The 24,501-nt window shown below is 40.1% G+C and overlaps 1 protein-coding gene across 1 annotated transcript in view; it reads left to right on the top strand.

Annotated features, from left to right (window-relative positions):
* Positions 1-24,501, top strand: part of LOC121952349 (neurobeachin-like) — a 117,986-nt gene that overhangs the window by 75,427 nt on the left and 18,058 nt on the right. Inside the window, exons 18-39 of the mRNA XM_042498966.1 lie at positions 1,405-1,513; positions 1,650-1,731; positions 2,014-2,137; positions 2,267-2,459; positions 4,010-4,696; positions 5,376-5,825; positions 6,782-6,999; positions 7,239-7,392; positions 8,450-8,473; positions 8,918-9,001; positions 9,759-9,939; positions 11,168-11,292; positions 11,416-11,484; positions 11,627-11,795; positions 12,101-12,483; positions 13,764-13,900; positions 16,036-16,190; positions 17,167-17,293; positions 18,996-19,115; positions 20,813-20,940; positions 21,639-21,700; positions 23,992-24,056. Coding sequence (XP_042354900.1) covers positions 1,405-1,513; positions 1,650-1,731; positions 2,014-2,137; positions 2,267-2,459; positions 4,010-4,696; positions 5,376-5,825; positions 6,782-6,999; positions 7,239-7,392; positions 8,450-8,473; positions 8,918-9,001; positions 9,759-9,939; positions 11,168-11,292; positions 11,416-11,484; positions 11,627-11,795; positions 12,101-12,483; positions 13,764-13,900; positions 16,036-16,190; positions 17,167-17,293; positions 18,996-19,115; positions 20,813-20,940; positions 21,639-21,700; positions 23,992-24,056 — 3,846 coding nt within the window. The remainder of the gene's footprint in view (positions 1-1,404; positions 1,514-1,649; positions 1,732-2,013; positions 2,138-2,266; positions 2,460-4,009; positions 4,697-5,375; positions 5,826-6,781; positions 7,000-7,238; positions 7,393-8,449; positions 8,474-8,917; positions 9,002-9,758; positions 9,940-11,167; positions 11,293-11,415; positions 11,485-11,626; positions 11,796-12,100; positions 12,484-13,763; positions 13,901-16,035; positions 16,191-17,166; positions 17,294-18,995; positions 19,116-20,812; positions 20,941-21,638; positions 21,701-23,991; positions 24,057-24,501) is intronic.

The raw sequence follows: 24,501 nt of genomic DNA on the forward strand, positions 1-24,501 counted from the left end.
AGAGCCATTGAACTGTTATCACAATTCAAACCACTAGATAGTTTACCTAGTGCAAAATTATACTGCATAAACACATATAAACATGCATACGTATGTACACGTAAAACAGGCATANTCTTACAGAGGGAAGTTTGTATGTCTCTTCTACGTGCTGATACGTGAGCATCTTTCTATGTCTATAATTAAAAAAATTCTGGCTCTATGACAAACACAGAGCCATTGAACTGTTATCACAATTCAAACCACTAGATAGTTTACCTAGTGCAAAATTATACTGCATAAACACATATAAACATGCATACGTATGTACACGTAAAACAGGCATATGAAGCAAAATGTCAGATGATTTGCATGTATTTCCAGAAAAAAAATCTTAAATTGGATAAAGTCAGGTACAGAGTTCTTACAGAGGGAAGTTTGGATGTTTCTTCTCAGCACTGAATCAGGAAATACTGTCAATAGCCATAAAAATATAAATTCTTGCCATGGTTTTTGGAAATAAAATGTTATATAAATCAGGCTATGAATTATGTCTGAATAAATGCCTCTGTAAAACCCTTATAGAATATAGAAAGGAACTAAACTGTAAAATTTTGCTTATGTAAGTATATGTATTGCAAAATTAAATACATTTGTAGACCAAAAGAAGACACTAGGGTTCGTCCTAAATGTAATTACTGATAACCGCATTTTATTTTGAACCAAATTATTCACCATACGGAATCACAGGTGCATCAACAGAGCAACATGAGCTATGATGGATGAGATTTTGCTGCCTGATTATGAGTGGATTCATAGACATAATGCATTTATTTCTGTGTGAAGTATGCTATCCTGCCCTCAGTTTTATATCTTCTGGTTGCTTTTTTTCACTTTACTTGCTCAAAAAGACAAAGGGGGCTGGGGCTGTATGTCAAAAACATCCACAATAAACTAGTTTAAAATGTGATTATGGAAGTTAAATGATTTGTTAGGAATATATATGATAAAACTTTTTTCTTATTTGTGATGACCTTGATCACAAACAAAAAATACACAGAAGCTCTGAGCATTATTCCCTTAATTCAATTTTTTAAAAGTTATTCTGAGCATCTTAAGCTAAAAGCCTCTTAGAGACACAATTTTCACCCACTGGCAAGGTTAATCATCAAAGTTAATAATTTGCAGCCATACAAACGTTGCCCCAGCGACGCCTGCAGTGTTGCCGTTCGTTAATGTCTCTCCTTAATTTCTCTTGTTGGTATTCAGTTCTTGTCCTCCTTAGTCCCATCATAACTGACAGGGCCACATGGTGCCACTTGCCAATATCAGACTGTCATCAGGGCAGTGACAATCAATGTCAACTTCAACTGTCATAAAGTCAGTAATGAACGGCAAGCTGTGTGTGTCTGTGTTTCCCTGCAGGAGGAAGGTAGAGATCATGCACACACACAGTCTGTTCACACTGCTGGGGGAGAGGCTGATGATGCACACCAACACTGTCTCTGTCACCACCTACAACACTCTGTATGAGGTAGGTGATTGGCTCATTAACATGAGGCATTACTATAGCAACGTGCATGAAGTGATGCCCTTTCTGTCTGTAAGTTGTCAGAATTTAAGTGATATTCTTATTTAATTGACGTCTGTTAACTCCTCTGTGTGTACAGATTCTGACAGAGCAGGTTTGCACTCAGGTGGTTCACAAACCCCACCCTGAGCCCGACTCTACCGTCAAAATCCAGAATCCCAGTAAGTACAAAAGCACTGTAGCCCACTTCTGCCTGTCTCTCTGTGTTCTTTGGTCTGCCAATAATACAGTGTTGTTTTAATGCGAGTAAACAAACAACAAAGGCTCATTTCAGAAGCCGACACCGCTGCCATCTCCCACTTATTGATCTGTCTCTCACTCTCTTGTCCTTCACATTTTTTCTCTCATTCAAAACTCTTTTTGACGACTTTCTTTTCTTACACAATTATCTCTTTCTTCTTCCGCTTCCTCTACCCATTTTTTGATTTTTACCTCCCACACAGTGATTCTAAAGGTAGTGGCCACCCTCCTGAAGAACTCCTCTCCAAGTGCAGAGCTGATGGAAGTCAGAAGACTCTTTCTCTCCGACATGATCAAGCTCTTCAGTAACAGCCGAGAAAACCGGCGGTAAGAGCACGTAAATGACGGGACTTGCATTTCTTTTGTTACATGTCTTTTGCTTCTTACACTGATTGTTACATTTTGATAATAAGCTCACACTGCTGCCCAACTCACAGTGTTTGTGTTTTGTCCCAGCTGCCTGCTGCAGTGCTCTGTGTGGCAGGACTGGATGTTCTCCCTCGGATACATAAACCCCAAGAACCCAGAGGAGCAGAAAATAACCGAGATGGTGTACAACATCTTTAGGATCCTGCTTTACCACGCCATCAAATATGAATGGGGAGGATGGAGGGTCTGGGTTGACACCCTGTCCATCGCACACTCAAAGGTGAAGTCGAAATGTGCAATTTAAATATCAAAGACCAAATGCTTCTCTGTAGACTCACCATTTTGCATTTACAATCAACAAACAGATATGAATAAATCCCGTAGAGGTAAAAGCCAATTTGAGATGTGACTAAATTCCAGAGAAGCAGAGTTTAAGTAATAGCCTGGCGTCTGCGTTAATCTGGGACTTTTCAGTTCATTTTTGGTTTCCAAGGGGCATTTTCAACAGCTGTTGATAAAAAATGCCTCTGGATGGTATTGGATGCATCTACAACCACTCAGAGCGACCAAACATGTGACGTAACTCTGAGCAACAGAAGAATGTAAACAGACTCCAGCTTGTAGAGATGAGCTGTGATGGTGTTGCATCAGTTTGTCTGTGGATGAGCGCTGTGTTTTTGTCATCAAAATTTAAAAATAGTACTTCAACAGAAAGTTCAACATCAACTGCAGCCGTCGTGGTTGTTCTCAAAAGCTAAAGTTCAAGTTAATGTTATAACACAGCATTTGGGCAGCATCGTAACTGATTCAAACGAGGAAAAAAGAAATCAGTTTCATCAGTAACATTAGATGTATAGCCACAGAGACCTGACTCTGATTTATGAACATGCATAATGTTGAGACAGACTGTAAATATGTCTTTTTACAAAAAAAGACAGAAAAAGATGTAATTATGGTGTTAGTTTTAAAACACTTAAAATAAAAAACAAATCAAGACATTTTCTCCAAATTTCAGAAACAGAATTATTTCTTTTGTTTTTATTTGTTTATTTGTTCAAGTGGGCTTTATTTCTTTAATAAAAACATGAAAAGAGATAACCCAAAAATTAGCAAGAAATTGGTAAAAAGTACAAGAAAATTACATGAAAATTGGTAAAAAAGTTAAAATTTTAGTTAAAATTAATAAATAACTAGATTAATAACCAAAACAAACAAAAAAAGACTTGAAAAAGTGCCTAAAAAAATAAGAATTCTGTAACGTTTATATATGTAATATAATTATATTTTTGCAGGTAATGGAATATTAAGTTGCTAGCTGCCTTTTCCCCATGTTTTTGAAACGAATGGCACGCATTTGCTCAGTCTCCAGAGGTTTAAATACATGTCAAAGGTGTTTGAATGCAGCACATGAAAAGTGATGTCCCTCCAGGTTTCAGAGGGCTTATGTTGAATAAAGCCTTATTGATTTTTACATATTGACTATCGTTAATCATACTTGACCCGTAGGCACAGAGGGAGTACCATGCTGGCTTATTTATCATCATGGATATCATTTTCAATAACTGATCACCTCTCTGTTCACTGTTCATTGGTGGGAATTTCACTCACCCATTTTCTCATGGCAGTGCAACAGCAAGGGGACATCATGGATGAAGGTCTAATGGCTCTGTTAGGCTAGTGTCTCAGTTTTATCCGTGCAGCCTTTGGTACATTTGATCTATGAAGTCTGTAAGGACCACCTGGTGAACAAGTTCTTGATGTGAAGGTTAACTTTTTTCAGTGCTTCTGTTCTGATCACACAACCAATTATATCCCCACCAACTGTCACAGGTGACCTACGAAGCCCATAAAGAGTACTTGGCTAAGATGTACGAAGAGTATCAGCGCCAGGAGGAGGAAAACATGAAGAAGGGAAAGAAAGGTTCTGTGTCCACCATCTCTGGACTTTCCGCTACGCCCGCCCCTGTGGTCAACGGCAACCTGGAGATCGACGACAACTCCCAGACACAGACACCTGAGAGTGAGGCTGAGTACAGTGAGGGGGCTGGAGGAGACTCACGCAATCTCCTCGCAGAAGGCGCTGTGAAGAGACCCAACGGAGAAGCCCTGACACCTGGGGAACAGAGCGCTGGTCCAGGGGTGAGGGTGGAGGTCCACGACCTGTTGGTGGACATTAAAGCAGAGAAAGTAGAGGCTACGGAAGTGAAGCTGGATGACCTGGACTTGTCTCCAGAAGGCCTTGGCGGAGGTGTGGGTGGAGGAGGTGGGGGAGGAATAGAGAACGGACCTCTGGTGGAGGTGGATTCTCTCCTGGACAGTGCATACTGTGCTGTTGTTCAAAACCTAAATGGGAATCTGGCGCCTAAAGATGACACGCCAGTCTCAGGGGTTGGGATGGGGTCGAGTCTGGGGCTTTCGGGAGTCAGCCTGGAGGATGATGGGAACATGGGTCCGCTCATCACACTGGCTGACGAGAAGGACAGTGTCCCGAGCAACAATGGATTTCTCTTCAGCAAGGTAGGATGTGATATGAAGATTATTGTCTGTTATTATCTAAAGTCTGTGGAGCCACATATTTTTGTTGGTTTGTTTGTTTATTTTGAAGTCCTTATTGACAGTCATACAACAAAATTAACATGCCAGGGGGTTACATGTATACAGAAAAAAATAAAGAAAAGAAAATACAAAAATTAACATAAATAATAAAGAGCAATACAAAATCAAAATAATGTTTTAATTTCATGTGATTTTTTTCAAAAACTGCCTTTTTGTTCTAAAGGCCTCTTATTTTGGTGCCGTAATGTTTAAGTCCTTGTAAAAAAAAAAAAAAAGCAATTGCACAAAAAAAAAGATATCTTTCTCCATTTCATGGCTTATGAAATACTTACAAATATATTTTTCCTGCAATTGAATTGTTTGTCCATTTGACCTTATTCCATAAAGTTGAACATCTGCCCAAAATATTCTGGTTTACATACAGTTATAAAACAAATGTCAAATTGTTTCTTCTTCTAATTCACAGAAATAGCAAGAATACTCAATATCACCCTAAATCTCTACAATGTCCGTTTTTTGTATTTGATGCTGTGGAGCCACGTATTCCCCTGCTGATCGAGGATAAACCTCATAGTTTTTCTACACTCTTAATGTTGTTATGTTCTTTTCTTTTCTTTATTGCGCCCTCTATCTCTTCCAGGTTGACGAGAAGCTGCTCCCAGCTCTGGCGGCCACAGACCCCCTTGTATTGCCGAGTCCAGACCAGCCCACTCCATCCGGCCCAGTCCCGGCTCACTCCACCACCAGCGCCAGTGATGACCTCAGCTTGCTGGCCCACATGACCAGCTGCGGCTCTGATTTAACACAGACCCAGAGCCACACTTCTGGGGAACTTCCAGAGGACGGGCCCTTCAAGATCCAGAGCCCTCTTGCTGACATCAGTTCGATTGCTGAGGCAGAGAGCCAAGCCCAGATTCAGGGAGCCTCTAGACCAGATTTCCCTGAGGGAGAGGGCACATCCGGAGCAGAGGGAGAGGTTGCGGGGCTTAAGACTGGGGGAGACACAGCCAGCACCACCTCGGATACAGAGAGGTCAGATGATGGGAAAGACAAGGACACAAAGAAGATCCAAACTACTGCGACTACTCAGGTGTGTTCACGTTGTTCGCACAAGTCTTGAAGTTGCAGGGTCACTCTGATTTGACTGATTGTTGGCTGCAGTTGTACCTGCTGTGATGGTTTCATGCAGCTACAGTCCATACTGTATTTTAAATCATTTTTTAACTCTACTTTATATGAAAAAAAAATATAGAGATACATGTTGCTTCTCATGAGGGATATCTATTTAGGATCCTAAGCGCTATAGTCGGGAAAGCCATATTTAGAAAGTGGCTAAAACCAGCAATATCTACAGGTGATGATTGGATGACATGAAATGAAAGGATTACTTTTGCTATTAGACTGCAACAAGACAAGTTTTTTGGGGAAAAAAATGGAAAAGCTAGAATTACACCTGTACGTCCTTCATTTGTTTATGGTGAATTTATGTGGGTGTTTTTGTTTTTGTTTTAAATATTTTTCACATCCTCGATGATGATTAGAGTGTCATGAAGACACACCCCAGCATTTTGGTTCTATTTATTAAGTTCATTGTTATTTCTATGTTTGTACCTGTATTTATATTAACTTCATTGGCCCCCTGTGGCTTCTGTTTGTGTGTGTGTGTGTGTGTATATGTGTATGTATGTATGTGTATATATATATATATATATATATATATATATATATACACACGCCTAAGGTTATATATATAAGCTTATATATATAACCTTAGGCCACGGCTGCCCCAATGCGATTATCTGCGTGTGCTGATTAGCGTAAAAAGCTCAGCCATGGACATTTTGTCTCACCAGAATAGCCAAGAGACTGCCCACACATGAACTAATTCTCTAATAAATGAGGGAGTACAGAAGTCCCACAGAGTCTTCTGTGGTTTCTATTATGAAATTGAATTTCAGAACTGTGTGTATGCCGAGTCTGACTAGTGAGAAATGTACTGAAAGTCCTCTGCCGGCTGAACGAATCTTTGCCCCCACCATGTCGCAGGCCCTCCATGGCCGTACCGCAGCTCAGCTGGAGCGGGACCTACGCGTTGATCTGGGTTTCAGGGGCATGCCCATGACGGAGGAGCAGCGCCGGCAGTTCAGCCCTGGCCCGCGCACAACAATGTTCCGCATCCCAGAATTCAAGTGGTCTCCCATGCACCAGAGGTTGCTCACTGACCTGCTGTTCGCTCTGGAGACTGACGTGCATGTGTGGAGGAGGTGAGTTAGGGTGGTGCATGTAAACCAACCTGTACTTTGGGTCAAACCTCGACAAGATCTTTATCCCATAAACCACTACGACTAGCACTCATGGCTTATTTTCGGTGCATCTGTTTTGCGCACACGTATATTTAAATTTAGATTAGACTGAGGATATATCTAAAAACTGACGTGTTAACTTTGATGTCTTCTTCCTATTATTTTTGTATCATCCATCTCACTCTTATTTTCCATTTCAGCCACTCCACCAAGTCGGTGATGGATTTTGTGAACAGCAACGAGAACATCATCTTCGTCCACAACACGATCCACCTCATTTCTCAGATGGTGGACAACATCATCATCGCCTGTGGAGGCATCCTGCCTCTCCTGTCTGCTGCCACCTCCCCTTCTGTAAGTGGCTCTACTCTGCCCCTCTGTGGTAGGAGGGAGAACTGCAGGTCAACAGCTGCAACATACACGTGTGCCTGTAACTAAGCTGCTAAGGCCAATCACAGACTTTGAGGAACATGTCCCTCTCCATGCTCAGGGCAGCGTTGATCTTGCATTATTGAATAGAAGGGCTTGACTATACCAGTACAAATACCAGTACCCTTTAAGTAATACCTTCCGATAGAGTACTTCATTTAATAATTTCTTTTTTATTCTTTACTCATCATCAGAACGGAAGCATAAAGTTGTGCAAAATGCCACCACCACTCCCCATCCAAATGGTTTTTACAAAAATACATTTAGAAAGTGTTCAAATTTTTAAAGTATTTATAAAATAACTGTACAAATAAAGACATCAAATACTTTACCACACCACAGACTGTATGGGGGTTTGAGCTGCTGCTGTAGTGGGCCAGTCACATGTTGCATTGCATTAAATCAAAGAAGGCTTGTGGTGATTGGCTGCGAGAAAAAAACATACAAATAGTCATTTTTTCCTGGATCTTCTTATCATGACTGAATAAGTTTAAATACTGCTTGGTACTTTCTTATTTTTAACTAAAAACCTTAAAAATGTTGAGTACTAATACCCAGCCCAATTTAATATGTTAAAGAATTTGTCATGTGTCATATTTTGTAACTTTTCTTAACCTATAAAATCATGATAGATCCAAAATGACTTTATAAGTCTTACGGGTTGAATTTTCTACTATCAAAAAGTTCTGTTAACTTTGGCCTCAAATTTAAAAATGGGTAAACTAATTACACTTTCAAGAACATTTTCAGGATTCTTCTCATCTGTATCTCCATATATTTAACTGTCAATCTAACACTTCTTGCACAGTATTTTATTTAATCTTTGTTCTAATCCAATAACAATCTATTTAATTTGATAGTTTGATAATCTATTTATTTTAATCATCTTTCTTTTTCTTTTTTTTTCCTCTCTGTGTTACATGTATTCTGTGTATTTTCTCGTCTTTTTTGTCTCTGTTTTTGTCTGTTTTTGCATGTGCAGAGTTCTAAGAGTAGTGCCAACACTGTAAGTTGCAGTTTCCTTCTCTCTTTCTATTCTACTAATACTTTGTTCTGGTTTATTTACCATTGTGACTGACACTAAACCTTGCTTGTCTGACATCCATAGTGTTTCTATTTGTTGTGCTTCTTTGCTGCTAATCAGTACTCCCCCCTTATACTGTTTGTATCTGTTGTGGGTATGCATTGACCTCTCAGCCTCAGCGTATCTAGTTCTTTAAGTTAATTGAACTAGATATACTGAAGTAGATACACTTTGTGTAATATTCAAGTGCTGTTAGAATATTATACAAATAAGGGGGATAGAAAAAGCCAGGGGGTGGATCGACATTAAGGAGAAGATATTTTTGGAGGTGAAAATAGATGTTTTATGAAAAAAAGCATGAGAGATTTCCAGAAGTCCTTGGGGGTTGCATCTGCTAAGCCTGTCCCATTTGTATCAACACTAAAGAAGGCAGGAGGAGCCGGACCCCAGAGAGGGTCAAAGGGAGAGGAGGTGACCCCTGTTCCAGGGGGAGGAGGCGCAGGGGGAGAGGTGCGTAAAGAGCCTGAGAGTCCCACCATCACCAGAAGAGCTAAGAGCACCAACCCAAAGCCCTTCTGTCCTCCCCTTGTGTGTCTGTTCTTCCCCAAATGTCTGTGCTCACTTGCTCTGACAAGCCTCAAGATGCTTGCACTTTGTCAACTCTCCACAGCCCTGCACATCCTGCTTACTGAAGCAGAGATGCAGCAAACCACACACTTGGTTTGGTTGCAAGTTTTAACCCCTGCTTTGCTGCCTCCAGATTTATTTCCAATATAGAACATACAGAGCATATGGGAATTCGGATTGGTGTCAACATGAGGGGACTGTTTATTTTTTATGCTATAAACTCTAGGCGAGCTTCACCTGTCTGTGCACAAATACTGGGCCACACTGCTACTGTCACGATCCCACTGTTGCCATTACCTGTGTGTCATCAGGCTGTACTTCCTGTGTGTTGTGTAGAACACCTCATGTTGCCAGATTTCATCATTCAAGTATGTATTTCACCTAACCAGCATGATACTCAAATTTTCTTGTTTGCTGGTGCAAACATCTATGACTGTTGTGGTCATGCTCATGTGAGAGGTGATGATCATACATTTTCTAAAGGTTACTTCTGGTATTTAATAATAAAAAAAAAAAAAAAGAGGATAATACATTTTCTCACCATCTTTCCAGTGAGAGGGCCTCCAGTTTATTGTGTTTACATGCTGGTTTTTCACTAATTAACTGGCAAGCGTGTGTGTATTTATCCTCCCTTTCTCAGACGGAGTTGGAGAACATCGAGGCGACACAAGGCATGTCGTCAGAGACAGCGGTCACCTTCCTGTCTCGTCTCATGGCCATGGTGGACGTACTGGTGTTTGCCAGCTCTCTCAACTTCAGTGAGATTGAAGCTGAGAAGAACATGTCGTCAGGAGGGCTGATGAGGCAATGCCTTCGCCTGGGTGTGTGATACTTCATTTTATTCAGTCCTGACCAAAGTTTTACTACAGTTCTGAGTATGGAGTTGGTATATCATACAAGTTCATGGATTGCCTTGTTGAGTGGTGCTGCTTCTAACAATTATTTTCATTAATATTAACCAGTTAATCATTCTTTTGATGAAATGCTTTGTCTAAGATGTCAAAAAAATGCAAAAACATTCATAATTCGCTAGAGCCCAAGGGGACATCTTTAAATTTTCTTTCTTTTTTGTCTAAGAGTTCAAAACCCAAGGATATTGAAATTAGAATGATATACAACAAAGAAAAGCAGACACACATATGTAATTTATGATAATAAACGACGTAGGAAATTGTTGCATATTAACCTTCTGTCAATCAGCCAATTAATTAAATATTAACTATTTAATTCAGCACTATTATTCACAGGGAAAGAACATTTTCCACCAGTTGAAAAATGATATTTAGGACAACTTAATCTTTATAAACAGATAGCTGCATATGTGTTCAGAATTTGTAGGACGCAGGACAAGATTTTGGTATAAAAAAAAAAGTCTGTAGCCTGAGTAGTATTGGCCAATCAGGTTTGAGCCAGCTTTGGTTGTATTCAGGTATACAGTCCATGTGAAAAGTAGAGGAGGCAAAGGGCATTGGGTGGAATGCAATCTCAGAACCCATTGGCTATCGTCTGATTATGATTTAGCTTTTTATTCGCTTTTTAAATAATATATCTCCATCCATATGCATATATCTGTTTGTAGAAATGAACCATAATCAACTTAAACTCTGTTTTCACATCTCAAGATGCTAATTGGACTGTTAACAATGACTGCTGCACAAAAGATTACATCTTTGCCTGGATATTCATTATCCAGATATCCACTGGCTACAATATTGGCTGCTGCCCCCAGACGCTAAACCGTTATCAGAACGACAGCCGATTAGTTACGAGATTAAAGATGACCTCAAATGAGTGTGCAATGCAATAGATGTGCTCACAGTCACTTAAAAAGGATAATATTTTGCAATACGAACTGTTAAACTATTAAATTCCATCTTTTCATTTATGCACCTACTTCCCTAATACAGGCCCTATTTGTGTAATAGCTTTATATTGCATTTTCATTTTGTGGTATTGGTCTTGAATCAAATGTACATATCCTTAAAAGAAATACATTTATGTAGGCCTTCCAGTATAAAATACTTACATGTTCTCTACTGTGTCCACCAGTGTGCTGCGTTGCAGTGAGGAACTGTCTGGAGTGCAGGCAGAGACAGAGAGACCGCAGCTGCAAGTCCTCCTTAACCAGCAGCAAGTCGCAGGACAGCCTCCACAGTGCCTCCACCACCAGCAAGGTATCACGCACATGCATACACACATGAATCAAATGCATATCCTACTCACAAGACTCAGGATCTGACATGGAGACATGCATTTGTATGATGCACCACATTTTACACCCTGCCCTCTATATTTAGCAGGATCCAGACAGACTCCTGCAGGATGTAGACATCAACCGTCTTCGAGCTGTGGTTTTTAGAGACGTGGTAAGCACGTGTTTATGCGTATTTTAAGTGTTCACAGAATCCCTGTGTAGGTAAAAGTTCAAAGAAAAAACACCTGTATATGTGTTTGAGTGCTGTTTTTACACTGAATAAATCTGTGTGTGTGTGTGTTATTTTGTTGTAGGATGACAGTAAGCAGGCTCAGTTTCTGGCACTGGCAGTCGTCTACTTTATCTCAGTTCTGATGGTGTCTAAGTACCGGGACATTTTGGAACCCCAGCGAGAGATTGGTAGGTCCACCAGCCTATCGGGGAGAAGCATCCGCCATGAGATCAACTCCCCAACCAGTACAGGTGACACTCCTTTTTCTTTTACTGCAATACCCTCAATGTTGGAGAGAAATCTTGGATGAGCTGGTGGTGACTCATCATTGTAGCATTTGTATAGTGAATACAGGCTTCAGGCAAACAATAATACCTTTGTCAGAGCGTGAGATAATTAGAGGATGAAAGAGAAGAAGAAGAAAGAAAGATATAACTTGACAGAGGGATAAAGCTTACAAGCATGATGAAATGGCTGAGAATGAATAAAAAACACAATATGTTGTGGAATTTCTCGGCAATGCATTTTATAAAAAGAAACTCTTTCATTCCTCCAGAGCACCCATCCACAGCCTTCTCCGACCGAGACAAACAGACCCCAACCCCCGTTGACGACTCACCCAGAGCCGGCCTCCCCCACACAGACTCTGGCATCGGTGAGGAGGGCCACGTGGCCGGATCCCTGAATGGCTCGGAGATGGGTCTGGGTCTTGGCCTCGGCCTGGTGGGGAGAGAGACGGACAGAGACAGAGACAGAGACATGGGGGGAGGAGGCGGGGGAGGAGGCACAGATCTGTTGTGTAGTCTGTCTGACGTGAGGAGGTCACAGGAGAGCCTCCTGGATTCTCCGCACAACCCCAGTTCCAACCCCAACTCCAGCCAAGCCCCGCCCTCGTCCATCTCCAGCATCAGCCAAACAAACAAAGGCATCAATGTCAAGGTGGGCCTGTGCGACGTCCTTTCAGACCTGGCTGCTTGTGTCAAGATATGCTAAAATTTGCTCAAAGAGATAATAAATCTGGTCAGGAAAAGCGTTTGCATTTAAAATACAGTATTGAGATCTTGCGCATCCTTGAGTGCTTTCAGATATGGGTTGAATGATTAAGCCACATCTGTATTTTAAACTCTGGTGGGATCACCTGAGACAGATTTTAAAAAGTAAGTATGGTATTGGTTATCCATGATCCAATTTGCCCATGGTTTGTGTCCAAGTGGGAACAAGAATTTTTGAAATTGGTCTAAGTCAAAGCAGTATTGAAACAGGCTTTATTGTAACCACTCATGGGCATTTGGTACCATCAATTAACGTCCATTCAAAGTGCTTGTTTTTGCCACTGACAGGCTAATATTGTTATTATACATGTCTGAAAATTGATGGATGTATCTCTACAGAAATAGAGCTTAATATATTTTTAGTTTAATCAAAAATAGCCCCAAAACCAAACATCAGAACCTCCAGATGCCTATTAAATAAACAGTAATTTTATTATCGAAAAAATACATTTAATTCAAAATCAACAAACAAAATGAAACACACAAATACTGCCTTGATTTGTCTTTCCTCTGTTCCAACAATCAAAAGCTCTGGTTAATAATAAACCCGTAATCTACCCAGTTAGATCTGAAAATATACTGGCTCCATACTTGCTAAAATTGCTGGGGATTTAGGGGCTGTTGTTGGTTAAACAAAAAGGATCTTACTCTTTAACATTAAAGTGTATCTCTGTAGGGATTCTTTTCATAAGTTGTCAAACACTTATAATAATAAGCCTGTCAGTGGAAAAAACAGAAACTTTTAGCAGATGTAAGTGACAGTGCAAACATGCCCCTGCTGGTTTCATCGCGGCCTGCTGCAGCGCTCTCGCTCAATACTGGAAGAATTTCAAAGATTATTGTACCCATTAGTCATTTAAACACAAAAACAACTGCAAAATATGCTTCAGGTTGGAAAATACACAGCTCACTCTTTCAGGCCAAGTCTGACGAGGGACAGGATCATTCCACATCGGCAACTTTTATTGAGGTTATATTAGGTCATGTACTCTTAAACATGCCCACTGTTCTCATTTATGTACATTCAGAGTTTAGTGCTGAACATAATTTTTTTGGAGTCATGATACTATTTTAAGTAAAAAAAGAGCCAAGAATCAGTAAATCCATTAAACTCCTCACACTTTGTGGCCTGTAGTCACCAGATGGGTTGTTCTCTCTGAAATGCAGGAGATCCTGAAGAGTTTGGTGGCGGCTCCAGTTGATGGTGGTGATTTGGGACAAGAGTCTGGGCCGACGCCCTATCACCCAGACCCTGCCCTGAAGACGCACCCCATGCTGCCCATGCAGTTCCACTCCTTCGACAGGTCAGTTACTTCCTGACCTAAAAGATGCAGAAGAATGTCAGAAAAATCAGAGTCAATGCAGCCCAGTGGATCTACCATAGAATTAATTTTGCAGCGAATACTCTTTTTTTCTGATGTTGTAGTACACCACAATTTGTCAAAATGCTGTGCATCAGTTTTGGAAAAACAACAAAAATCAATCAATTGATATTCTGGATGGTAGTATTTAAAAGCATACATAATGTGCTTTACTTGCCAGCAGTCATTGATTTTTTCTTGTGAAACTCCAATAATGCAGAGATAAGAAAAAAAAGTGAATTCTGCACAATAGCTTGTCAATAGTGTCTTGCATTTGCTGGCATGTTTAGTTTGAGCATTCAATATAAAAACAGAAAACCAATCATTTGTTTTTCGTAGCAGTGATACCACTGTCAAAAAACATGACTGAGGTACTTTGGATTTAATTTCTTCTTCCCATTTTTGACATTGATTTTATACTCTTGTCAGATTAAAATCTTTTGAGAGAGATACTGTCGCTGAAAAATAAAGTTGTTGGACATGACAGGACATAAAGTCTGAGCAGAGGTTCAAATTTTTCTCTCTTGTCCAAACTGTTCACATATAGACTCCTGTTCACAAAGAGTGATGACCTGCTTATATCTGCCGTGCATCACTTAGTCTCCTTGATCCTGCTCTGTGGCAGTCCTTGAGAGCTAAGTTATTGATTGACGACAGTGTGCATAATAGATCATGAAAGGCTCCATATCTATCTCCAAGATGTCCGCAGCCCATGCAGACAACCTTGATACATAAATAAATGACAAATTCATAGTTACAAACAGAATTTTAATAGTTGTTTTTACACAAAAATATGATGGTTCCTCGAAACAATCACTGCTATATTAGACATACTTTTGAAATGTAAATGCCCAACACCCATACTTATAGTTAGAAGCTTAAAAGAAATGGAAATAATGTGATTGTATTGTGCTATATATTGTTAGAGGCAACTATTGTGACACCTTTGTATTTGTTTGACATGAAAATACTTCCTGGTGTTGATTTGCTGAAACCCCATATAGATATTCTAGCTCCCTGATGTGTTCAACTGTGTTGAGTTTTAAAACATTAACGATCAGGACACTCCTAGACCCTAACAATAATTAGCTGGTTAAGCTTAACCCCTTGAAACCTGAAAGAATTGGCTGGATTAAAAAAAAAAAAACATGGAGTGAAGACAATTAGCAACTAAACAGTGTTGGCCTGAAAAATGAGCAAGAAATTAGTAAAGGGTTACAAGAAAAGTACAGTTTCATTTGGCAAAAAAACTCCAAATTCATTGTATTCAGTTAGGAGAAGATGCCAATTCAAAAACACATGCAAAAATCCCAGACAAATACAGCAATGGAAACCTGCTGCAAATGAAAAAAAAACATGCTGCGCAAAGCCAAAACAAATACATTAACAGCAAACACACTGCACATAGAGAAACGATGCAAAGTCAAAAACACACACTCTTGAAAACAAATGCAACAGAGAAACACTGCATACTCAGTCAATGCACGGGAAGTGCTCCAGGCCTCTAGGGGGGGATATGTAAACTTTTATAATATTGTGAAAGACCAAGGCGAAATGTTAAAAAGAAACATACCTTTTTATGGTGCCTCATTAGTGCCCCCCAGACATTCGGAACTTCTGCTGTTTTGACTGAATATGCAATATTTTTCTAAAGGACTTTTTTTTTCACTTTGAGTTATTTCTGTATTTGCAGCATGTTTGCTGTTAATGTATGTTTTATCTTTCTGCAGCATGTTGTTTTTTTCTTCAATTGCAGCACAATCCAATGTATTTTTGTACATGTTTTTGGATGTGCATCTTTTAAAGCTGCAGCACGTTTCTTCTAATGGGCTGTTAGACTGCGTTTTGGTATGTTTGCCTTTGTCAGCCACTGTAGTACAGACAGAATGTGCAAGACTTAAACCAACAACACACAGGCTTGAACATCCAATACAATCATCATACTGCTGTCAGTTAATCCTCACAGATGTTATCACACACTGACCAAGACCCAGAGCCAAGACATCACTGAGAAGTCTTTGCTAAAGCTTAGTGTGTGTGCAGGCTTGTCTGATGCCTTTGTGTCTCGCTTCTTACAGGAGTGTCGTGGTTCCGGTCAAAAAGCCGCCACCTGGCAGCCTGTCAGTCAACACTGTTGGCACGCCTACCACTAGCGGAGCGGCTACTGCAGGCAGCACACCCAACATTTTTGCAGCCGCAACCGCAACACCCAAGAGCATGATCAACACTACAGGTGAGAAATAACGCTGAGATGTTGTGCAGGTGAAAACATGTGTGTTCTTCACACCCATGTCTATTCATTTAACTACTAAATCTACATCTCTGGGTATTTTTACCCTCTTAACTTTTTGCTCTGCATCTATTCAGTGGAGAGGCAGCAGACAGACACGTGCAGTATGACGAAGGCGTTTGTGTGAAAGGCCTCCAGCTATTCAAAGACTGCTCCATGAAGCAGGGCCGAATTTCTTCTCTTGTTACTAAACTCTTTGATACCACGCTCTGCTGTCCTTTGAAAGCCAGAACAAACTAGAATAGAAACAAACTGAGCCAAAAGAGCCAGCAGATGCTTTCATGATGAGTTTTAATCTATTTCAAGGGCGGGATCCAGATCAGTCGAGCTGCAAACCACACAGCAAGTGAAAGATATTCTGGCCATGAATAAGAAAGTTCATTTGGTGAACTCTTTAATGTTGGACCATGTACCATTCACGCATTTTATTCTCTATGCAGGAATAAACAGATGAAAACAAGAGTGTGTGTTAGATATTCTTTGACCCAGACATGGTATTAAATAATAAAGTGATAACAAGATAAGACTCAAGTGTGCATCAAATGACATGCAGATCAGTGCTGTTTCCATGCAGCTTCATACTCGGCAGAGTGGATTTGTATTCACGGCTTTGTCAGCCTGTCAGACATATTGGACTGTATCATACATGCATAATGGACAAGGAAGGGATTTGTTCCCCGGAATGGATTCTGTATATTGATTGCAAAGCTATTTTCACAAACGGGGACCATTACCAGAAGACAAGCAGAAGGACATCAGCTGAAATACTATCCAAATTGAATTTGGTTGCAACTGACCGGGACATTAATACGTTTTCCTTATTGTTACCCCGCACAATAATCTTGGTCACACTTGATTCATCTTACGATAATACCCATCTTTTTTTTCTCATCACTTTCCCTTCTCTCTCACTGCCTAGGTGCCACAGACTCTGCCTCCTCTTCCTCCTCCTCTTCTTCATCGTTTGTGAATGGCGCGACTAGTAAGAATCTGCCAGCGGTGCAGACGGTGGCGCCAATGCCAGAAGACACTATGGAGAACATGAGGTCAGAGCTCTCCACACGACAAAGCTCTCTATCGCTTCAACCATTCACTCTCCTCCCGCTCTTTCTTTTTTTCTTTCTCCCTTTGGCTTTTGTTTTTATGTTGATTTGTCTGTTTTCTTGGGCGCCTGTCGTTTTTCCACTCCATTCTTGTCCCTCTTTCGCTTCACAGTTAGGTCTTCATCCTTTCCATAGACTCCTCACTAGCAGCTCACTCTCACGGTCATTACTGATATTATACAGTAGGGTTAGATTTGGAGCAGCTGGGGTGCACCCACATGTATTTTGAAGCCTAGGTCAAAACATACCTGACATTGCTCTTAACTTTTTAAGATTGTCAGAAGCAAAGCAGGTGAAAAAAACGTTCTGACACGTTTAAAAAATTAAATCACTTTTAAACAAAAGACTTGTACTGGGTGACAAATGACTAGAAATTAAGTTACAAAAACACCAGTTTCACATTGCAATATCAGCCACAAAGAATATTGGACTTATTCCAATGATGCTCTTTAAAGCTGATATCTGATAAAAAATAGTCATCTGAAAGCTATAGTAAAAGTACTCAATCTATTGTAACCAATGACTGTATATAAAGCTGGACGACCCGTCTCCACTTTTTCCCACTGTACTGAAAATACGACCATTGCCATCTTGCCCTAGTGATGTCATTAGGAGCCAGAGTCTGCACAGTAGAAATGTCTACAGTATTGAGTTCTGCTGTCCAACCAATTGCAAGCAGCGCCATTAATCAGGAACAAACATTTTGGGATACACAACTGTCATTTATATTGCCATATACCCCTTTTTATGATGTCAAAAAAATAATTAAAGCCAAACTTATAAAAACAATAATAAAAAAAAAAGATGAAAAACAGCTGAATAAATCAGAGTGATAAAACTTCACAGAAGAACTGAACATATTTTTTGGAAGTGGCATTTGATGAACTTCAGTTTTGGCGCTTCTGCATTGGCTTCATTTCTCAGCCTCGGAGGTTGCTGCTTGAGTTTGGCCCATGTCCCTAATGCTAAAACGAAGGGGGCGGGGTTTATGACCTATACTACAGTCAGCCACTGTGGGGGTAGGCCATTCACAAGGTTTTTGGCTTCACTTTTGGGGAGCTGTCGTTTCGTCCATCTTTATCATACAGTCAAAAATGGTAACTCACGTGCACATGTTTTCTGCTCACATGCACGCATACCACCCACACATCTCACTCAGTCCACACTATGGTGCTCTTCATCCCTAACATGGCAACTGTGTTTTAATGTCACAATCAATAGACCTTTATCATTATGTCAATACACTGTAGAGTATGAAAATATTAACAGTCCTGAATGAATAACTTATTAAATATTGTCATAAACATAAATCTGTGTTTTAGTTGTGTTTTCATACTCTGTATAGGCATCTGATACTTGTTAATAAAATATAAGATGACATGCAGTATGTTAATAATAATTAGGTACTTGCAATAAGAAATAATCTATAATTCCGTTAAACATTGTAACAGTTTGTACTGTAACATTTTTGTTAATGTACTCTCTTCTTAGACATGTTAGACAGTTTGTTATGATATGTGCAGTTACGTGTGCTTCTGACAGTGCACACGCATGTGAGAGGCTGCGTGCGTGCGTGTGCATGTGTTCTTTAATCAGTGTGCATGTCTGTATGTGTGTGTTTGTATGTGTGTGGTTTGTATTGCAGTGCCTATTGTGAGGTGGCGCAGTGTGCGCTGCGCAGCGGTCAGACGCCCCCTGAGCTCAAGTCTTTTAGCTCTCTGGCAGGCTTCCAGGCAGCTCCCCGAGATGCAGGACAGTGTTTTAGGCAAGGAGATGCTCGTCCTGTCCCCATGCCCCCACCCCTCCCCTCCTCTGCCCCACCTCCACCACACACCCTCTGCTATGCCCAGCCACTACTAAATGTTCCCAGAATGCCATGGGAGAATGGACAGACTTCTTTGCTAACAGCTTCAACAGCTAGCTCACTCATATTTATACTATTAGCACAGTAATCTCTGTCAATTCTGGCATGGCCGTCTCCTCACACTAACCCCAAACTCAAGATCAGACCTGAGTCAAACTGTTTTGAAAATAACCTGTAGCAGCAGTTTGCTTTACTCAAAATGGTGTTTTAAAGCTATACTTTACCTCAAAAATGACTTGCTTATCAATTACTCACCCTACGTTTCATTGAATATGTGGAGAAAACTGTTTTATTCTCTTGTGCCTTCATGGTGAACGGAGAATCTAAAAACTGAGAACATTTTTTGTGAATTTAAGTAAATTTGGGGCCCTGTTTAACAACACAAAACTATATCAAAACATCTCTTTACAAACTCAAACAACTCCTGCAGTATAATCCATGCATTTTTACAAAAACCTTATAATTCAATACACTTTTGCCTAAATAGTCACAAGCACAGATGTGTAGCTACTCATATGCAGAAAGTATTTTAAATAATAAGGTTTAAATGAAAATGCACATTTTTAGGAGTAGTAAGCATACAGCTGAATATATAAGACTTGGATTATACTGCATGAGTTGTGTGCGAGTTTGTAAAAGGATGTTTTGATGTAGTTGTAGCTGATGTTAGACGTGGCTCCATTTATTTCTTTTCATCAACAATTTTTGAGTTTTTGAATTATTCATATTCCTAGAAGGCATGCCAGAAAAAGAAAGTTTTCTTCACAAATTCAATGTAACATGGGGTGAGTAAGTGGTGCCCTAATGATCATTTTGTGTGTGAAGTATTCCTTTAACCTTCATTGTATCTTTAGCAAATGTCACCCATCTGCTACTCTAAAACAAAATTATGATTTGAAAACACTAGTGACCCAGGTCTGTTTCAGAAATCACATACTTATTAGACCACGAATTTGCACTTCACTGCCATGGCTCCATATTTTAGTCTGCTTTGCTGTACTTTTCCTGCCTTTCTTTCTCCATTTCTAAACTGAACATAGAAAAGTTTTACTCAGCACGTGATCTGCACACACAAAAGCACTAATGTGTAGCAAGCAAACATACAATATAAAAAGTATTTTCTAATGCTGTTTAAAGTAAGGACAGTTTTTGCAGGTTTAGCTTCTAATGCACAAACAAGTTTCAACCATCCCACAATGCTAAGTTAATTAACAATTAATCTTAAAACTGTAGTACCATCAACACTAACCCAGGCATAGTGCTTCCATACAAACAGTCATTACACACGCTTCAACTCTGTACATTTTTTGTGTCTTGTGTGTCCATTTCAGATACTTTTTTTTTCTATTTTTCTATTAAACGTCTCTTAGCTTGGCCTTTCCCGTCTCCTCTCCTGTGTAATATGTCTTGTGCTTTCCTGTCCTCCAGCACAGCTCTCCTCATTACCTCTTGCATGTCTCTCTCGCTCCTTTCTCACCTATTGTAAATCCCCTGAGTTTTTCCTCACATGCTCTTCTAACCTCACCTGTATGTTGCTTATTTTATCTTCACTCCTGTTCTCCTCATCTTTTCTCTCTCTCACTTATCCCCTGCCACAGCATCACCACCAAGCTGGAGCGCGCTCTGGAGAAGGTGGCCCCCTTGCTGAGGGAGATTTTTGTGGACTTTGCTCCCTTCCTGTCCAGGACACTTCTGGGTAGCCATGGGCAGGAACTGCTCATAGAAGGTACAGGTGCTGTACACGGCTCCTTTTTCTCTAACTGGCGTCTCTCTGTGGAGTCTCCCCATTCACTGTCCCTCACTGCGATGTTTGTGTGTGAGAAAGACTAGGAGAAAAAGAAACGAGAGAGTGCACGAGTGGATGTGTTACTGTGTGATTTGTTGAGAGTGAGTGGGTGTCTTTGAGCTGGCTGCTTCACTCATTCGTCAAGCAGGTATGAAATCAGCATTTTGCACTATTTTAAACAGCTAGCTAGATAATGTCAACATTTTTTAACTCAGATTATATTCAGTTTTAGCAATAATACTACTGGTGTTACAGATTGTACTAAATGTGATGCATTCCTCCCTCTGCCCACCTGCTTCCTGGCGTCCTGTTTTCGTGATCCACTGTCTCAATGTTGATCTCTCCCTCTCCTCACTTCCTGCTTCTTCCCCTCCCTCATCCCACTCTCTCCTTCCTCATCTTTCTCTCTACTGTTTGTTCCTGTCTTCTCTGTGGCATGCTTTTTATAAACCTGACTACGATGACTGTATACAATAGCAAAAACCACTGACACTACAGTGTCTTCTTTGATGATATTTTTGTATCTTTCGGAGATGTGTGTGTGAGTGTGTGTGTGTGAGAGTGTGTGCGTGTGTGTATGTGTGTTTCGGAGAGAAAGAAAGCGAGCCTCCTGACGGCTGTATGTCTCCGTGCTGCAGGTCTGGTGTGCATGAAGTCTAGCACGTCTGTGGTGGAGCTCGTAATGCTGCTCTGTTCTCAGGTTGGTAACCCCTCACCTCTCCTCTCCGTCTCTCTGTTTACTGCCCTCACACGTGATCCATTTTGTCAAAGCCTGAAAAGTGGTCCTTAATTTGTCACGTTTCTAACTTGGGGTAGGGGAGAAAATTGATAAGGGATAAGTACTGCAATATTATGCTTGGCAGTACTGTATAGATACATGGATGGCAAGTATTGGTTTTTTTTTCTGAAATAGATTGTAAATATTATGATTTAAGACACTTATTTGCCATTGTAGATGAACAACGAAATGATGTTTGGCTGCTCTCAGACTGAAAGCTGTACACAAAGGAAATAAAAACATTCAAATGAAAGCTAAATTTAAAACACTAAGACACGATAAGAATAAGATAAAACCACAGATAATGACGTCATAAAACAGTGACAAATAACCGTAAGCATGAATAATAATAATAAATAGTAATAATTTTGGAAGCTATAATACTAAAATGAATTTCTTTTTCAGTCCACTAAATACATTTTTGCTGGAATAAAAATGATTGAAGTGAGATGAACATCTTATCTTATTATAAAACTGATAGTGTCATAGTGACCTTTTGAGACATAATTTACAGTGTAGAAAGGTTAATAAATTGCAGTTCATTGCAATATATCTATTACAATACTCAGTGTATTACAAAACATTTAAAATATAATATTAATGGTATAGTATTACGTATCGTGATAATATCGTATCAAGAGGCCTCTGGTGATTTCACCCCTAATCCTAACCCATTATCAAAGTGTATTTGTTTTTTAGACCCATGGTGATCGGCTGAGTCGGTTGCACTTAGGAAACTGTCGAGTTATTGATCTGCCCTGAGAGGCAGGGTCGACTGTAATGAGCGCATTGCAGATGTAACATAATATCAACTTATGAGCATCATCGCATCCTAGTTTTCCCTCATCAGTATCAAGGCCACAAAAAGACATTTCCATGTCAGTCACATGCACATGAACTTGTCCGACTGGACCTTTAAGAAGAAAATTACATCCCAAAGGCATCACAGACTTTTTATCACAGAATTATTTTAGAATTTAGAAGTATCTCTATTTTCATTAATAATGCTGTAAAGACATAGAGACAACGGAGAGGCACTTACCATGACAGAGCTTTCCCCTAATGGCGACCAATATCCTTTTTCTTTTATATGATGAATTTTGTCTTACAACTGTTGTTAGTTTACTTGCTACTTCTAAGAGCCTTTGTCCTTGGAGGAGTGCCTCACTTCTTTTCTCGTCGTCTTCTTTTTCTTAAACTCTACAATCATGGTTGCGGCTTTCTTCTCTCCTTTTTTAACGGCTCCATCTTCCACCCTACCATCAGACACCTCCGCTTTTAGGTCCATTTTAACTTAGTGTTTCAGTGGCAACTGCTTTCATCTTCTACCACTCTCCAAACTGCCCTGTCCTCTCACCACTCCCTCTCCTGTCTCCTCCCTTCCACTCTCCGGTCTGGCTGCTCGTCAGCATGTATAGTATTACCCCTGGCTCTGGCCTTGTCTGCCATTAGATGCCCAGGAGAGCGAACCCTAGCCCAGATATCGATCCTCCGGATGGTGTAACAGGAGATGCTCCCACGTGTCCTTCACAGCCTTAAGAGCTAGTGGAGCTAATGGAGCACTGATAGTTTGAGGCTTTCAGCAACACTCTCATCCTGCTCAGAAATCTCCACTCTAATATGCACAGGCACATAAAACACTTAGATGGATGCATTTTCATGGAAACTTTTAAAGCTCTTACGATGTTTCCTCATCCTTACTATGTGCTGTTTTGTGCTACCTCTGCACTGGTGATGGAAAACTGTATATTTTCTCTCTATGACACTATTTTTAATGTACTGCCTCTAGCATTTTGATCAGCTGCTTAACCGTAACAAGCCGCCTAGCTCTGTGACAAGACATACTGTGAGACCATAGACATTGTGAGGGATTTTAGTCTACCATGCATACTGACTTAGCTCTGGTAACCATACACAGTTTACATTAGTCAAATTGATTAGCAAGACTGTTTATTAAAATTAGTTATTTTATTATTATTATTATTATTATTTCTTTCTGTAATTTGTTTCAGGCATTTAATTCACGATATTAGCCTAAAACAGACATTCAAATCTGGTTCTTTTATCCAAAATCTAAAAACAGGTTTTCAATTAAATTTCCAGTGTAAAATGTACTATATCAGTCTAAAATGACACACGTATTGACAGGTTTAATCCATAACAAACACCCCTACATCCAACCATATTAATTCTGGTGTATGCTCTCTACTTAGGAGTGGCAAAACTCCATTCAGAAGAACGCTGGTCTGGCCTTCATTGAGCTTATCAACGAGGGAAGGTAATCCATCACACAGACTGATTATCACCCCATATAATTCTCTGTGATTCACACATTACCAGCAGCACTGTTATCAGTGCTCCACAACTAATGGGTACCATAGAGCCCTAATGAGAACCTTGCCAAGATAAGTGCGCAGTGCCACATGTGTTCAGTAGGAAGTCGAATCATTACAGTGTAATTAAGTGTACAACTGATCTGTGCTGGCCTAATTTCAGTGCAAACTATTTTATATTGTACGTGATTAAAGCGCAACATAAAAAAGGATGCTACTTTTTTTAATAGTCCATTTACCCATACATACACACATAAGCGTCAGCAAAAATGGACTAGTGTTGTTGATTTAGTTAAGTAAAGGTTTCCATACTGAGGGAACTTTGTGTGCATTCCCTCCCAATGAGAATTAGATGTTTTCTAAATGGAGGTGTTGCTAATGCCTGTAATG

The sequence above is a fragment of the Plectropomus leopardus genome, chromosome 13 (assembly GCF_008729295.1).
Source record: "Plectropomus leopardus isolate mb chromosome 13, YSFRI_Pleo_2.0, whole genome shotgun sequence".
Taxonomy (NCBI): domain Eukaryota; kingdom Metazoa; phylum Chordata; class Actinopteri; order Perciformes; family Serranidae; genus Plectropomus; species Plectropomus leopardus.